The sequence below is a fragment of the Balaenoptera acutorostrata genome, chromosome 10 (assembly GCF_949987535.1).
Source record: "Balaenoptera acutorostrata chromosome 10, mBalAcu1.1, whole genome shotgun sequence".
Lineage (NCBI taxonomy): Eukaryota > Metazoa > Chordata > Mammalia > Artiodactyla > Balaenopteridae > Balaenoptera > Balaenoptera acutorostrata.
The window spans coordinates 41,777,267-41,794,450 of NC_080073.1; the positions used below are offsets into that span (position 1 = coordinate 41,777,267).

Consider the following 17,184-nt stretch of genomic DNA (forward strand, 5'->3'; position numbering starts at 1 on the left):
TGGAGCCGATTCTGCCCAGATCCCTCATTTCCTTCCAACACTTCTCTCGGGGGTTGAAGCTGGAGGACTCCATAGAGGGCAGGGTGTGGGGTTTGCTGCCCATTTGTCGGGAGGGCTTAGCTTGGCCCGGCAAAGGGTCGCTGTGTGAATCTCGGGAGTGGAGAGAGGGTGGGGTCCTTGGGGAAGAGCCTCCCTCGCCTGCCTGTGAAACGCCAGCTCCTGCCATTACACTCGGGTTTGTACCACATCCACCTTCTTTGCATTCCTTATATTCATGCCATGCTACCGTCTCAGCATCTAGAAACCTGCGTCCTACCTCCCTGCAGGCTCTTCAAGATCTGGCCCAGCTCCTGGCACATCAGAGGTGCCCCATAGATGGGTGTTGAATTAATGGGTAAATTGATGACTCCAGACACACAGGCTCTGGGGCGACCGGCATAGCCAGACCAGGCTCTTACTGTCTTTCAGATCTGACAGATTGCAAGCAGGATCTTTTGCCCTGCTCTGTCCTTCCTCCTCACTCATTCACTCATCCATTCAACCAATATTAATCATTAAGTGCCCGGCACACATGTAGGGCTACCTGGCCAGAGGCTTTGAGGAGGACTCCGAGGTTCTTTGTCTGGTGGGTTTGGCGGAAAATGGTAGGAAAATATGAGCGGAGATGCAGGGCTGGAGGGAGCAGAGGAGTTCCATTTTAGATGCATTGACTGTAGTGCTTGCAGGACCTGCAGGAAGAGCTGTCCAGGGGCACAGAGACACCCGTGTGGAGCTGAAGATGGAGGAGGTGACTTTGTTAATCCTTCTTCAATAAGCGTTCCAGGCCAGAAAGCCCGCAGCGACTTTTTGTTGTTCCTCCAGGTCACCAAATCCACGCTCCCGAGACTTTACTTGGCTATTTCCTCTACCTGAAATTCTCTTTGTAGAAACCCTACCTTTCCTTCAGGTACCCAGGTCAAATGCTCTTCTTCAAAGTCTTCTGGGACCCTCATGATGGGAACTGGTCAGTCAGTCCTCCTTTGGCTTCCACCCTCACTCTGTTTATGCTGCCTTGCCTCTTTCCAGGTGGCCTGTGCCTATCCCTGTCCCCCGTTGTGCCCTGAGCTCCTGTGGGCAAGGACGGACCCCTCTTCTCTGTGTCCCTCATGGCACCCACCAGTTCTGGCATGAAAGAGTGAGTGAATGAATGTTGATAACAGATCAGTTGAACTTTGTCTTCTGGGCAGGCCCACCCCCTTCATCAGCTTCCCCTGCAGATGGCCTGGGGGCTGCTCTACAGATGTTCAGCTGAGCACATCCCTGCCCTGAGGCTGGGCTATTCCCTGAAGACACAGCGTGCCCTGTTGCCTACCCGCAGTCCTGCCTCCAGGGCGGCCCTTAAGCTCAGCCTTTCGGTTTTGGCCCCAGGTTCTCTGTGTTCCTGCCAGCAGACATAAGAGGCTCTAGAGGCCTCTGACCTCCCAGCACATCCTTTTTCTAATTTGCACTTGGAGATACAGACATGGGTTGTGACATTTCTTAATTCTTTTATAATCATGGAAAGGCAAAGCCAAATTGCTAATTTACGTAAAAAGATGTTTCAGTGCTCCTGAGAACTAGCCAATTTTGTATTACTTCATTATTTTTGAAACAGCTTATTGCAACTATTGATGAAAGCAACTTTTAATGTTGCGACACTATATTTCCAAACAATGAGAGACCCTGGATCTGTCACCCCAAAGCCTGGCTGGTGATTCTAGTGCTGAACCTTGGACTCCACTCTCGTGCCCATCAAGCAGGATCCCTGGTCAGACACCACTCTCGTGCCTTGGCAGGATCCACACCCAAGACAGAAGGGCCCCACAGCCTCCTTGAGGGCCTCAAAGACTTGGGCTGGCTCTGCTTCTCCATGGCCAAGTGCTACTCGCCACATGCCCACTCTCAACAGTGCTGTCTCCCTAGGTCTTGCCCCTCTGCTCCAAGAAATGCTTTTTGTACCAAGTAGTCTAAGCAAAGAATCGAGACCAGCTTTTCAGGACGAGCAGATTTCAGAATAACATATTGTCCAGACTAAACACTAGAGGGCATGTTTAGATGACCTGCGATTTCCCTCATTGTTAGTACCTGACTTCTTCACTTAGCATCTCCTGGAGCTAAGTTCACACCAATACATGCAGGGTGGCCTGCTCTTTCTGGGGCCTCCAGTGTGTCCCACTGTAGGCACAGCACCATGCTCTATGTCAGCGGTCCCCAACCTTTTTGGCACCAGGGACCGGTTTCGTGGAAGACAAGTTTTTCATGGAACGGGGCAGGGGGGTGCTGGTGCAGGGATATTGTTCAGGCGGTAATGCGAGCAATGGGGAGCAATGGGGAGCAGCAGATGAAGCTTTGCTCGCTTGCCAGCTGCTCACCTCCTGCCATGCGGCCCAGTTCCTAACAGGCTACGGACCAGTACTTGTCCGCGGCCCGGGGGTCGGGGACCCCTGCTCTGTGTGACACCCCACACGCACACACACTCCGTGATGGACATTTAGTCTGCTTGCAACCAGTGAATGATACGCAGGGCTGCACTGGAGACCCCTGTATGTGAGCCGTTGTGCATCAGGGGAGTGTATTTAAAAGATGTAGAAGCAGAATTCTAGTTTTAGAATTTAAAACCAGCTTCCTGAAATAGGGTCAGCTTGTGTACTGAGGACAAAATAGGACATTTATCAAAATGAGATTCCCACCTCCCATCTCATACTGCCACAAAACAAAACAAAAACAAGTGGTAGGATATCCTTTACATCGGTAAATAAGGGAACCGGGAGACAGCTGTTGGTCACTGAGGCCTCTGGCTCTGTTTTCTGGGAGTTGTATTGCGGTCTCAATAGGGCCAGGAGGGCCCCATGGGCAGCCTGGGTCAGACAATGGGCAGCCTCTGTTACCTCTGCTAGCTGTGCCAGCCTGCTGCGGACCTCGGGCCAGGCAGCGCGTCCTCTTTCGAACGCTGGGCTGGCTGCCGCGTGCCGATGGAGGGGCACCCTTCTGCCCTAACTGGCTCCCAGGCACTTTAGGTACCATCTGTACAGTCAAGATGATCCACAAAGATTCACCTTAGGACCGCTCCTCTGTGTCCCACTCTCTAGGAAGCACTGAGACCAGAGGGAGGGCAAAACTTAGGGGCCGCCACTCCCCAGGGGCTGCAGACTAGTGGGAGAGGAAAAACATCCCAAATCCAGGCAGCACCGGGGCAGACTTGAGAGGTGGGCGTGGGCTGTGTATCCTCTCGGGTGTGCCAAACCCAGCCCAGGCACTATTCAGGCTTCCTCTGTCCTCTCCCCGCTGGTGCTTCCCTTCAAGGAACTAGTAGACCTGGGGAGGGGGGAGGCGACGGGGCGCTTATTGGGCCACAGGGCGTGGCTAACCTCGTGAGGTCACCAAGCGCTGGATAAACAGGTGCAGAGCGAGCGCAGGTGGCAGACCCTTCGTTCCCCGGAGTCGCCTCAAGAGCCCAGACATGAAGCTCTTCTTCCCCGCCCTGCTGTCCCTTGGGGCCCTTGGTGAGTGCGGGTACCTGGGGGCACGCCACTCCGGGTGGGCGTACGGGTCCTCTGGCCCCTCAGTGTGCGCGTCCCGGTCCCGCGCACCGCCAGGTTGGCACCAGCGCCTGCAGCGGGGGAGGAGCCCGGGAGTGGGCCGGCTCCCGCCCACTCGCCTGGGGAGGGGCCCGAGCAGGGCTCCGCGAAGCAGGTGGGGTCTTTTCCCTGGAGCTGGCAGAGCTCCCCGAAGGGTCTTCCAGGTCCGTGTCCCATTTTGTCCTACCCATAGTACTGTTACATGCGTATACGTGGGGGGAAAATGAGACTCAGAGAGGGTGAGTGACTTGCCCAAGACACACAGGAGACTGGAGATGGGATCCCAGCTCCTGCAAGGACTATGTAACTTGGGCAAGAGAGGGTCTTTCTGAACCTTGGTTTCATTTAAAAATGGTCCAGTCCTCTTCCCACACAGCTGTGAGGAGGGGGCAGGGGCCACCCGCTCTGTGGTAGGCAAAGGTGTACACAAGCCTCCCACTGCAGAAGGTCAGGGGTGGTGGCACAGACCCTGCTGATGGGACCCTTCTGCCAGAGGGTGTGAGAGAAGTGATCGGTTTCTGGTTTTTAATGTGCCAGGACTAGAAGGGGACTAAATAGAAGGGACTAAACAATTGTTAGTTCTGTACCCAAGTATCTGAAATAATTTCTGGGGTGCTCCGAGGACACTCACCTATGACGGACATTAGTGATGTAAATGTGAGGGCAGGGCTTCCTGCAGCGGAGGGGGAGGGTCCAGGGCAGCAGCGGTAAGGGCTCGAGGGCGTCAGCACCTAGGCAGTGTGTATGCATGGGGCTCAGAGTGAAAGCCCAGGCGTCACCCCCTCCCCCCGGCGGCAGCCCAGTGCAGCCTCCTCCTGTCCTAGGGCATCTACGCTGGGCTGGGAGCTTCCTGGATGAAAAGGGGTGGCTAAAGGATAGCAATGAGCTTATGCCCCCAAACCTGTCCCTGTCTTTTCTGGTCCCCTTCTCCAAATTCCTTCCCATGGGTATTGGTTATTTCTCTCTTCTCTAAGGCAGGATTGGCCTAGCCAGGACCAACTGCTCAGGACCAACTTCGCCTCTGCTCCCTGACACGTGGCCTGCTGGGCCCACAGCACAGGGTCAGGGCCACCTGGGAGAGGCCCGAGGGGTAGGAAGCCTTGCTTTCCTAGAGGTGGTCACGGGCGGTGGTCTGGATTCTGGCTCAGAGTTGCACCACTGGGTTCCATTTTCACTTGAATCTTTGGTTGTCTTGGCCCCCACAGAGGTCTGCAGTTTAAATCCTGCAGTCCACGGGATGGTGGCCAATGTCCCAAAGTGTCACGGAATCCCTTGTCCTACCCAGCGGAAGGAGTGGCAGCTGCCCTAGGGGATTCCTGCCCTGCTCCTCATGGGTGTCCTGGCTGGCAAAGGCTGGGTGGGGTGGGGAGAGTAACTCCATCCCAGCCCCTGCCTTTGAGACCGGGGCACTGCATGTCTGCACAGAAGGAATCTGAGGATTTGTACTTTCAGGAAGGTTCCATCGAGGCTCAGGTGGGCAGCATCTGAGTGGCTGAGACAGATCAGGAGCAGGGCTGGGGATACAGGAGGGGCCAGACCCAGACCTGCTTCAGGGAGCATTTTGTCTTGAGAGGGACACATAGCTTCAGAGCTGGCTGGTGGGAGCTGGTGAGGGGATGAGCAGAATGCTGTGTTCTGCACCCAGCCCTGGTGTTTGGGGGGCTGGGGACTGTGGATCTCAGAAAACTTCTCAGTGATGCTTTAGTATCTTGGTTCATCCCCTCCCAGGGGAGCAAACGAGCTCTTCCCCAGGTTCCCATTCCTGCCCCTGCTCACGCCCTCCCCCCAGCTTGAGACATGGTCTTCGTTTGGCTCTCTCCCTTCACCCACAGGTCCCATCTATTACTAAGCTAACTTTTGACACCAACGCCTTATTTCTGCCCTGTTCTCCATTCTCGATGCCTTTCTGCCTGGTTCCCAGGCTTCAGTCCACCTGTCCCTGCCCTCCCAATGAGTCACTGTTCCACTGCTTCCCAATAAGACCTTCTTGGGCCAGCACTGGAGGCTCTCCATGATCTGACCCCAAACACTTCACCAGCCCCATCTCCATGGCAGCCCGTCTCTAACCCAGTTAGCCTAAATAGGCAGGGGGTTTGGTGTCTGACTGCCTAGGTTCAAATCCTAGATCCTAACTTATTAGTTGTGAAACCGTGGGCAAGCCACATAACTAGTTCAAGCCACAGTTTCATCACCTGGAAAATGCGGATATTGGCAAAACTCACAATAAAGAGGGGCTGGGAGGGTTGAAGGAGACAGAACACATGAAGGGCTGAGTAAAGACCTGCGTAGAATGTGCTTGCAACCGTCGTTGTGCACGTGGCCCATTGTTCCCACCTCTTGGAATGCCCCCCCGCCCCCCCATTATTGGCTGAGGTCATGGGGACATCACTCCTGGCTTGGTATTTGTTCTCTTCTAGAACATTCATCATACTTAGCGTCCTCTTTTTGGGCTTTTGCCTCTCCAGATGGGAGATGAGAGCTGGTGCTGTCTGCTTGCACGTTCCTCTGCATATCACTCAGTGCTGTGTATACAGAGGGCATCCAGGACATGCTATTGGGTCACAAATGGCTGAATCTGATAAGGCTAATTCTCACTTCAGGACAGTTCCAGGAAGGTTTCCAAGGATAGATCACACCCACAGAGATTTCCCTGGGATGATGGCTGGGGGAGGAAGGGTGTGGCAGCCACACCCTTGGCGGGTGTCTCAATACCCTGGTGGGTCTGACTGCGCAGGGGGACGGCTCATGAATAGGAGGTGGCAGAGGGCTGAATGGTCCACCCCAAAGGACATCCTAAAGGGGAGGTGGCTTTTGCAACCAAGAGTTTTTTGTTTTGTTTTTGTTTTTGGTAACAGCTTTACTGAGTTATATTTTACATATCATAAAATTCACCTATTTAACGTGTACAATTTAACGATTTTTAGTAATTTTACCAAGTGGTGCAACCATCACGGTAAATCAGTTTTAGAACATATCCATCCCCCCATAAGAGTCCTCTCTCTGACACAGTGGTGAATGGTGATAACTCAGGCAAACTGACCCAAACTGACAACACCTACTGCAACTACTGACAAGGGGTGCGGTGTATTTTCCTTTGTTCCTTTGGCATCCTCTGGGAGATGCTCGTAGCCACAACAATCTAGAGAGACCCAGATTCCAGGTGGGACGTTGCCACTGCTGAGCAGCCATCACTCAGTGTCCTCAAGAGTCAGATTCCACACCAGAAACACAGGAGTAATAATCCCTTCCCTGCCTGCCTCCCAGGTTCCAGGGGGAGAAAGCAGGTGGAAAAACTCCATGAACTGATAGAAGGCAGCATCATTGTTTTTTTTCAGGGAATAGGAAGTATGTCAGTCATAGGAGGGCAAAGAATCCAGAGAGACAATCCAGATTGTCTCCTCTAATTTGTTGAGAATTACAGCCCTCTGGCCAGCATGGTGTTGTCATTAGGCTAGCAAGACACCTCCATTCATAGTATGAGTGTGTTTCATGTTTGGTAATTGCAATCATTGTTGCTTTTGTTGTGGTCATCCATGTACAATGCTTGGTGTCAGTCTATTTATCTCTTGTAAAAATAAAATACAGTGTGTGTGTGTGTGTGTGTGTGTGTGAAAAAAAAAAAAAAAAAAAGACACCTCCATTTGAGGAGAGTGGCCTGACTTAGCCACAGAATGGAGAGGGAAGGGGAGGACAACTCCATGAGAGGGTGAGGCGGTCTCTTCCATGGGCAGTGGTGGAGCCCTCACTCCTCGGCCTCTTTCTCCCAGGACTGTGTCTGGCTGTCCCTAAGAAAAAGGTTCGATGGTGCGCCATATCACAACCAGAGTGGTTAAAATGCTACCGATGGCAATGGAGGATGAAAAAACTGGGTACTCCCTCTGTCACCTGTGTGAGGAGGACCTCTCGCTTTGAATGTATCCAGGCCATTGCAGTAAGTCCATGCCATAGGTTGGGTGGGACCAGACTGAAAGGGACAGGATCCGAGTGCAATAGAATATGTGCTCTCCCTGCTCCCTCTGTTCTTCTTCCTGGACACCTGTAAGCTGGGAGCCGTCCTCTCTCGTAGGACACAATGCTATTTTGAAAGCAGAAATGAACATTCTGAAGTGGAGAACCATGTGTAGGGAAACTGGGATGGCCACAGAAATTGCGAATAAGCAAAAAATTTGAAAGCACCAGAGGGAATATGCAACAGCTCTGACAAGTGACTGCTATTTACACTCGATAAAGAACTAAGTCAATTGGTAAGAAACGTAGGATCATATAAGAAAAACAATATGAGGAGATGCAGTTCATAATGAAAATGGTCCCCTTAATAATCAAGAGAAATACAAATCTAAGCAATTTGTTAGCACTTGCATTTCCTAAATAATAACCCTTAATAAAATGAAACCCTGTCCCACTGGTGATTCTGTAGTGAAATTGATCTTCATAGTGAGTGGCCTTCCAAATCAGAAAGGAATCAGCTGGAAAGCAGAATGGCAATGACAGCCAAGGCCTTGATGATAAAATGCCTATTGTCTGGGTGATCCCACCCTCAGATGCCTATCCGAAGGCAACAGGTCATCAGAAGGAAAAACAAACTATGAGGACAAAGCTGTCCGTAAAAGTACAGTTTTAACAGCAAAGAGTTAGAAGGAACCCAAGTGGTGAACATTGGAGGGAATTTTTTAAATTTATAATAAAATATCATGAAGTCAATAAAATCAATAAAGGCACTACAGAAGTAAGAAAATGTAGTCAGTTTTAGACGAATAAAACAGTCCGCAAAATATTATCTATACCAGGTTGCAAATATGAGAAATAGGTAAGCATATGAGGAGTAACATGCCAAAGAGAATGAACATGGTTTATTATTATGATAAATTTAAGATATATTAAGAGTTAAAATTTCTATTCAATAAACAAGAACTTAAAAGAAATAAATATAGAGCAAAAAACAGGGGAGAAAGCATCTAGAACAACTTTTAATATAAATGACCGCGAAGGTTGCGATCCGCGGAGAGATCTAAGCCACGTGAAAAAGCGGCCACCCGCCAGCCTCAGGAGTTAAAGCAGTTCCACTGGGGCTCATTACCCAAAGAAGAGGGGCCTTGGGCTTGTGCCAGCTCTCATGGCACCTGCGAGGACGTGACTGAAAGCTGACCCTTTGGAAGAGCCTTCCAGCCATGGAGCCTTCTGACCTTCTGAAGTTCACTTGAGTGGCTTAGGGCGGGTTTTCTCCTGAAGCCGGTCTGGCCTCTGCTTTCAGGCAAAAAAGGCAGATGCTGTGACCCTGGATGGCGGTTTGGTGTTTGAGGCAGGCCTGGACCCCTACAAACTGCGGCCGGTAGCGGCGGAGGTCTACGGGACGGAAAAGGGTGAGTTGTCCCTGGGGACCCAGAAGTTGGGGTGGCCTGGGCCCTGGGCTCCGTGGAGTCAGAGCGGATGAGGCACAGAGGTGGTGTCTCGGGCAACATCACACTTACAGGGAACGGAGTCCCTGGGCTCTTTGGGCCGGTCGCTGACCCACCGGGGAAACAGAGCAGGCTCTGGGCTGCGGTGACCAGATGAAACGGCAGCACACATTCCCCTTCCCACTGGGGGCTTGGTCAGGGTGGGCTGTTTCTCTCCCTCCGGTCCAGGCTAAGAGCTCTCGATTCTTTCTGCCCTTTAGCAGAGCCCCAAACCCAGTATTATGCCGTGGCTGTAGTGAAGAAGGGCAGCAACTTTCAGCTGAACCAGCTACAAGGCCGGAAGTCCTGCCACACGGGCCTTGGCAGGTCCGCCGGGTGGAACATCCCTATGGGGATACTTCGCCCGTTCTTGAACTGGACAGGGCCACCTGAGCCCCTCCAGAAAGGTAAGATGGCTGGGGGAGGGGGGTTGGGGGTGATCTCAGGCTGGGGTCTCTACTCCCGTGGCACATACACAAGCCCCTTCGGGGTGGCCCAGGTGAACATGTGGGATGACTCCAAGGCAGGGGTGAAGTTAACTGATGTGAAACCTGCAGGGGCAGGTCTACCCGCATCAGCAGCCCTGGGAGGTGGCAGGTGAATCTGTTCTCAGCCAAAGTACATCTCTCTGAGCTCCTAGCTTTGCAAAGGCTGCCAGGCAGGGGCGGAGGGAGCGCGCACTGGGGGGTGCCACTGGCTGTGGCCCGGTGGGCTCACACTCTGGTTCATTTCTCTCTGTTCCACAGCTGTGGCCAAATTCTTCTCTGCCAGCTGTGTTCCCTGCGTGGATGGAAAAGAGTACCCCAACCTCTGTCAACTGTGCACAGGGACAGGGGGAAATAAATGCGCCTGCTCCTCCCAGGAACCATATTTTGGCTATTCTGGTGCCTTCAAGTGAGTGAGACTGTCCTCTTCTCCCCAGTGGCCCACATGTCCTCCGGCTAGGAAGCGCTTTCTCTGATCCCAAACAGAGCTCAGTCAGCTAGTGGGGACCATCAAGGAGGTCCAGTCCTACTGCTGTGCAGACAGAGAAACTGAGTCCGAAAAGGGTGCCCATTGCGCATTCCCAGTGCACTTTCCCCTCTAGCCCCCCAGGCCCGACATGTGCCCTCTTACCTCTGCACCGGCCCCATGAACAGCCACCTGGCCAGCGGCCCCTTCTGTCTCCCCAGAGAGCCCTGAATCGGGCTTTGTCCCGCTGTTGTCCTGGGCTCCTCCTGCTGACTCTGTCCCCTCCATAACCACAGAGGGACTGAAGGAGTCTTGTCATGAGAAGACCAGTCCCAGGCTCCTGGCCAGGCAGGAGAGCCTGGCCTGTCCCAGAGCCAGGAGGCGGTGGGCTCCGCCTGACTGACCGGCCCCATCCCCTCTCTGCAAACCCCCCGCCCAACTGACGCTGCTCCTGTTCCCCCATCTGCCTCTCGGACTCAGGCATTTTGCGCAGGGAGGCCTCCTGGCTTCTCCTCTGGCCAGGGCACATCTGCCACTTAGTCCTGGGAGAAAAAAGCTACATGGCCAAGGACACTACTTTTACCCCCTGGTGTAGAGGCTTCAAAACTCTTTTACATAGAAGGACAAAGTTTTGCCCTCTCAGCCCTTAAAGCAGAAAGCAGGGGTCTCCGGCCAGCACCTGAGCCCTTCTTCCTCAGAATTCACCTGGAGGTGACCCCTGAAGCCTTCGCAGTGGGGATGCCCCAAAGCCTGAAGGCCCTGCCCGCCACAGATCAGGAGCCCACAGAAGACAAGCCCCAGGACCCTGTTCCACAGGGAGGCATAAGGAAGAAGTCGGGGAGGGCCGCTCTGTGCTGACCCTTCTGGGGCTTTCTCATCCCACAGGTGTCTGCAAGACGGGGCTGGAGATGTGGCTTTCGTCAAAGACAGTACAGTGTTTGGTAAGAGGAGGAAGAGCCACGGGTACTGCCTCCTTTCCTTTTCTTTCCTTATTTTATTTCATTTCATTTTATTGTAATTCCAAGTAGTGAGCTAATTTGACTCCTCACTTCCTGGCACATGATCATCAAGGTTCCCTACAGAGCATAGCTCTTATTTTATGTTATTTCATATTTTAAACGATCAGTTTTCTTCAAATCTCCCATGCCCGCTGTCTTTCTCTTCCCCCTCAAAGACGCCCATGCCAACGTATTTGACACGTGTCCTCCGAGATATATGTGGTCTTGCAAAATGTGTAGTGCTGGTTTGTGTTTCTGGATTCTAAGCTCACAGAAGCTTTACTGATCATTATCGATCATGATGTGATCAAGGTTTTCCACTCAGCATTTTGTTTTGGAGATTTATCCGTGTCGTTGTACTTGTCTGGTTCAGTGGTTCTAATAGATGAGAAATGCTCCATGGAAAGCACACATCACTTTTTTTTTTTTGGCTGCACTGGGTCTTCGTTGATGCATGCGAGCGTTCTCTAGTTGCAGCAAGCGGGAGCTACTCTTCGTTGCGGTGCCCGGGCTTCTCATTGTGTTGGCTTCTCTTGTTGTGGAGCACGGGCTCTACGCGTGTGGGCTTCAGTAGTTGCAGTGTGTGGGCTGAGTAGTTGTGGCTCGCGGGCTCTAGAGCGCAGGCTCAGTAGTTGTTGCAACTAACTAGGCTTAGTTGCTCCGCGGCATATGGGATCTTCCCGGACCAAGGATCAAACCCGTGTCCCCTGCACTGGCAAGCGGGTTCTTACCCACTGCGCCACCAGGGAAGTCCACACACATCACATTTTATTATCTATGGTTGTAAAGCAATAGATATGTCATTGTTGGTTTATTTTGCATTTCTCTGACGTCTAGTGAGTTTGATCATCTCAATATATTTGCTAGTAGTTTGGGCTTCCCTTTCTTCTTTTATGATCTTTGACTATTTTCCTCTTGATTTTCATGTCTGTTTCTTCATAATTTTGATTCAAGGCTAGGCATTCCTTCTCTCTAGATATCCAGCCATTGTTGGTTCTAGACTTTAGGAAAATCTTTTCTCAGTCAAAAAATCTGTCAGTAGCACCTTTGTTGAACAGAAGCCCTTGATATTGATAAGGTCAAATTGGTCACTTTTGCCCTGCTGGTTTGTGTTTTGGGGACTTTTAAAGATGCCCTCTTCCCTCCAAATCATAAAGATTTTCTACAATAAGATTTATAGACTCCCCTCCCTAACACACACTTGTTTGTTCATATGTACTCTACCTAGGAAATCAGGTATGGATTTAGCTTCAGCATTTTTCCCCTTTAGAGTGAGACCATTTTCCTTACAGTAACGACTGTAAAAAATTCCACCCTTTTCCTGCTGATATGTGGAGCCTCCTATACATCAAGCTTGTTTATAATCATGGATCAGTTTCTGAGCTATTTTGTTTCATTTGTCTATTTGTATTTTTCTGCTTTTATTACTCTGGCTTGTAGTGGTTCTTAATAGCTTGTGGGGGTCTGGGGAGAGAGTGTGCACGCAAGCGCCTTCCCCCAACACTTTGCTATTTATTTTCTAACTAAAATTTTAGAATTATTTTGTTGAATTTCTAAAAACATCATACTTTAAGTAGAATTGTATTGAATTTAAATTGATTCATGAAAAATTGACATATTTATGTCAAACTGTCCAATCCCTGATCATGATAAATCTCTCCCTTTTGATCACACCTCTTTTTATGTCCCTTAATAGAACTTATAGAACTTAACATTTTTCTCTTGGTCTCCTGCATTGTTTGTTTTTGTTTCTGTTTTATTTTGGCTGCACAGCATGGCTTGCGGGATCTCAGTTCTCCAACCAGGGATTGAACCCAGGCCACCGCAGTGAAAGCACCGAATCCTAACCCCTAGGCCCACAGGGAACTCCTTCCTGCATTGTTTAATGAGGCTAATTACCAGCTATTTAATGGTTTTAGCTGCTATTATAGTATCATATTCTGTATTAGTTTCTGTCTTATTATTGCTAATGAGAGTAACACTTGATTTTTGTAGTGTTGCCTTGCTGGACTCTCTTGTTAGTTTTATTAGTTTTTTCTTGGTTTCACTGGCTTTTCTATGTAGGTGAGTACCTCATCTTTAAAAAATTAGAGTTTGTCTTTTTCCCAGTGTTTATATCTCTTATTTCTTTAGTAAATTGTGAAATCCAGGTCGTCTGATATTGTATTGGCAACGTGACAGCTGACATCTTTGCCTTGTTCCTGATTTTGAAGTGACTGTTTAAATTTTCTTCTTTTAGTATGGTTTTGCTGTAGATATTTTGATAAGTGGCGTTTATCAAGTTTAATACCTTTGCCAAGTTCTCTATGTTACTAGTTTTCCAAAACTAAAAAAAAAAAAAAAAAAAAGCACATATAGATGTTGAACATATAAATGCTTTTTCTGCACCTATTATGATTAAGATGATCTCATGGTTTTCCTTTAACCCATTCTTGTCATGAATTACTTTAGCTTCTTTGACATTCAGCCATTCTTTTGTGAATGGAATAAACTGATAAACCTTAATCCTGATCTATTAGTTTTAAAATACTCTGTTATATTGGGTTCGCTAATTATTTTAGATTTTTGTGTTTATGTTCGTAAGTAAAATAGGTCTGTAATTATTCCCTCCTGTACTTCTTTCTCTGATTTTGAGATCAAGATTATACTAAGCTCATAAAACAACTTGGGTCAGTTTCCGTCACTTTATGTATTCTGAAGCAATTTACATGTGATACAGATTAACAGTTCCAAATCGGGATGAACTCACTCATAAAAATAATATTTTCTCTTCTTTTGATACACCCAAGTGTTGAGAAGTGGCTCAACTGTATTTCTTGCTTTAAAATTTTTCTTGTTTTTATTCTTGCTAGAGATGTGGGTAAGGCAGCAGCCCCTGGCCGGCCCCCTGGGCTTGTCTCCATCATGTGACCCTTTTCTAGGTGGAGTTGCTGTGGAAACAGATGGGTCTGGTTCAGCCTCCTTGGCTTGCCAGGCAGGATTTGCAGCAACCCCAGGGCCTGTATGATCCAATCAGAGGAACATGGGCTTGCCCCTAATGCTTTTGGGGCACTGTCTTTACCTTTCTGGATATTCTGAAGCAATCCACTGCCTTTCTGACCCCCAGTTTTGTCAACTGTGTAAGATGTCTCCTCCAGCTGAAATTCTATGGGGGAAGGGGGACTACAGCTCATGGCTACTGCCTGGGGTTGCCTCATCTGGGCTCCCCTCCACCTCCCTCTTTCCCTAGAGAACCTGCCAGAGAAGGCTGACAGGGACCAGTATGAGCTGCTCTGCCCAAACAATACTCGGAAGCCAGTGGATGCCTTCAAGGAGTGCCACCTAGCCCAGATCCCTTCTCATGCTGTTGTGGCCCGAAGTGTGGATGGCAAGGAGGACTTGATCTGGAAGCTTCTCCGCAAGGCACAGGTATCCCCACCCAGAGTACCCCCAACCTGCTTGGATTTGGTGGTGGGGAGGTTTCCTTCCTTCCCTAACTTCCCGCCACCCTAGAAGCCCTCTGTAGCCTCACTGCACAGATGCAGTGGCTTGCCTGTCTCTAGGCCATACTCCACGCAGCAGGAACAATGAAGCCCCTTCTAGCATTACGGACTGGCGGTGTCTCATGGGCTGGAGTAGAAGCAGGGGGAGGACAATGCAATATTCTCAGGACTCTAAGGTGCTTGGAACCCAGCAGCTTTTTAAAGATGAAGCCATGACTGAGCTATGTCACAGGGATGGCTTGAGTCCCTCTATGGGGGGAAGTCAACCAAGGTTCCTCCTCTCAGAATCATCCCTAAGTTCCAGATATTCTTTTTCAACATCGTGTTTTTGTTTCCTATTTACCACTGACATCATAATTCTCTTTTCCCTTAATTAGGAGAAGTTTGGAAAAAGCAGTGTACAGGGGTTCCAGCTCTTTGGCTCGCCTCGTGGGCAGAAGGACCTGCTGTTCAAAGACTCTGCCCTTGGGTTTTTGAGGATCCCCTCAAAGATAGATTCTGGACTGTACCTGGGCTTCCGCTACCTCACCGCATTGCAGGGCCTGAGGGAAAGTGAGTGAGGACCAGTAAGGCCCCAAGGGCAGGCTGGTGTGGGTGGTGAGCCATGGGTGAGGCCTTCGGGGAGCACCTCACCCCCACCCCATGGGCAGCTTGGCCCTGCTCTGTAGTGGTCACTTGGCCATCTCCCAGCCACTGGAGGTCTTCACCATGGTAGGTTTGATGTGAGTGTGACCACCTTCTGTGGGCCAAGTCAGGTGAAAAGTGTCTCCAAAGGAATGTGCTGCCTCCTGATAATACTGCCACAGGCCTCTGTGTGCGTCAGGCTCCCCAGCCCTGACGGAATAGTCAGTTTGCCTCCCAGGAAGTGAGAAGTATGAACATGAACCAAGAGAGCCAGGGCCCCTCCTGGGATGAATCCAGAGGCCTGGTGGGACACGGCCCAGTGCCTGGGCCCTGAACTTGGCTGGGATACCACATTGGGCCAGCTCAGCCATGGCTGCTTCTCCACTGGAGGCTTCAGAGGGAGTCTGGGTGAACTGGGAAGCTGCGCTGTTGTCAGTGGTGGCGACTGCCTGCCTTAGGGGAAGTCAGGACAGGGCTCAAGGTCCCCTAGGCCATCTCTTGGGGCTGCCACTGTTTCTGTGTCCTGGAGCTTTTATCCCGTAGGACAGAGATATTAGGCAATATCTCGGTATCTCTTTCATTACACTAAAGCTTGAAGGGTGGATTAGAAGCCAGGGAAGCCTCCAAAGGAACAGAAATGAGACACAAGGAGGGCTATGCCTGAAGAAGGGTTTGGGGAGCTGAGAGTGGAGGGGGGAGAGGAGCACGTGGATGGGAAGAGGCGCAGGTGTCTGATTCCACTCTTCCCTGGAGGAAGTAGCTCCCGCCCAGGGAGCGTCGGGGCAGGAAGGGCGCTCTGAGTGGAGCCCGCGCTCCAGGGAGGTCAGCGGGCCTGGGTGTCCCTCGCTGGGCTCAGGGCCCCTGCCGACCGCCATGTCCCCGGGCAGCTGCAGCGGAGGTGGAAGCGCGGCGCGCGCGGGTCGTGTGGTGCGCAGTGGGACCTGAGGAGCAGCGCAAGTGCCAGCAGTGGAGCCTCCACAGCAGCCAGAGCGTGGCCTGCGCCTCGGCCTCCACCACCGACGACTGCATCGCCCTGGTGCTGGTAGGTGGCCGGCGGCGGGCCTGCGGGCGGTGCGGGCGGGACCGAGGTCACAGGCATCTGGTCTGAAGCGAGGCGGACCTTAGAGGCGCTACGGCCCCGGGGGCGGGGTCTGCTCGCGCCTGCGCAGTGTGGGAACAGGCACAGCTTTCTGTCTGCAATCTGTTTACTGTGGGCTTTCCGCTCTCCTGATTTTAAGAACAAGTTGCGATGAATGCAGGTAATTTGGAAAATATAGAAAGATGTGATGTAAAAACAAACAAAACACTGGGACGTCACACAGAGATACCACAGTTAGAGTTTTGCTAACTTCCCACTCCAGGATTTCTCGGTTCATCTCAGTTTAGGCTCGGAACAGTACTGGGTCGTTCCAGTTATGTAGTTTGAGTCCTTTTCACTTAACCGTGTATCATGGCCATTTCCCCACGTGACACATTCTCTGAAAACACTTTAAAAAGTGATTTCAGGATATCTTTTATATGGTGTGGCACAGTTTAGTCATGACCCTATTCTTCTTTGTCTCCGTATTTTGTTGTTATCAATAACCCTGTGCTGTGCAGCCTTGAATAGAAATCTTCATCCACATCTCCTATTAGCTTTAATAATGTTGTAAAAAAAATTATTACTTAGTCAAAGAGGGAGTTTTACAATCTTGATGAATCCATGTTCTAGTTCTGGAGCGTGGGCTCGTTCATTCTGATGGTGAGCGAATTTTAATTGTTTCTGCTCACTTGCTGAATAGCTTCTGTGTAGCACTTTGAGTGTAGTGCTAATGAGCAGCGACTAGACAAGACCAGCTGTTCCCCTCTGTCTCCTCAGTGAGGGAGGCTGGTCCAGGAGGGCATCCAATAGTGCTCCAAGTGCAGAAAGGGATTTCGTTCAGAGGACCGGGCTACCTGTGCCGGGTCTTTCCAATGGAAGCGACAGCATGAAAGGCATGTAGGGCTGGTAGAGAATTAATAGTGCACAGGGCGTTTCCATGGGGTGCTCACTTCAACCCTTGCTGCTTTACTGGGGGACCTGACAGCCATTCTCTCAGAGCTGTAAAGACAGGCGGGA

The 17,184-nt window shown here is 50.7% G+C and overlaps 1 protein-coding gene across 3 annotated transcripts in view; it reads left to right on the plus strand.

The window, feature by feature from the left end:
* The first annotated feature begins 3,450 nt into the window (after window positions 1-3,450).
* LTF (lactotransferrin) overlaps window positions 3,451-17,184 on the plus strand; it is a 29,339-nt gene continuing 15,605 nt past the window's right edge. For 2 of the 3 annotated variants that reach the window (XM_057555512.1, XM_057555514.1), the window contains exons 1-9: window positions 3,451-3,521; window positions 7,364-7,527; window positions 8,848-8,956; window positions 9,253-9,438; window positions 9,778-9,925; window positions 10,868-10,923; window positions 14,210-14,388; window positions 14,840-15,014; window positions 15,974-16,128. In XM_057555512.1, the coding sequence (XP_057411495.1) occupies window positions 3,479-3,521; window positions 7,364-7,527; window positions 8,848-8,956; window positions 9,253-9,438; window positions 9,778-9,925; window positions 10,868-10,923; window positions 14,210-14,388; window positions 14,840-15,014; window positions 15,974-16,128 (1,215 nt within the window). In that variant the 5' untranslated portion in view covers window positions 3,451-3,478. The remainder of the gene's footprint in view (window positions 3,522-7,363; window positions 7,528-8,847; window positions 8,957-9,252; window positions 9,439-9,777; window positions 9,926-10,867; window positions 10,924-14,209; window positions 14,389-14,839; window positions 15,015-15,973; window positions 16,129-17,184) is intronic. The other variant, XM_057555513.1, reaches the window with a different exon arrangement.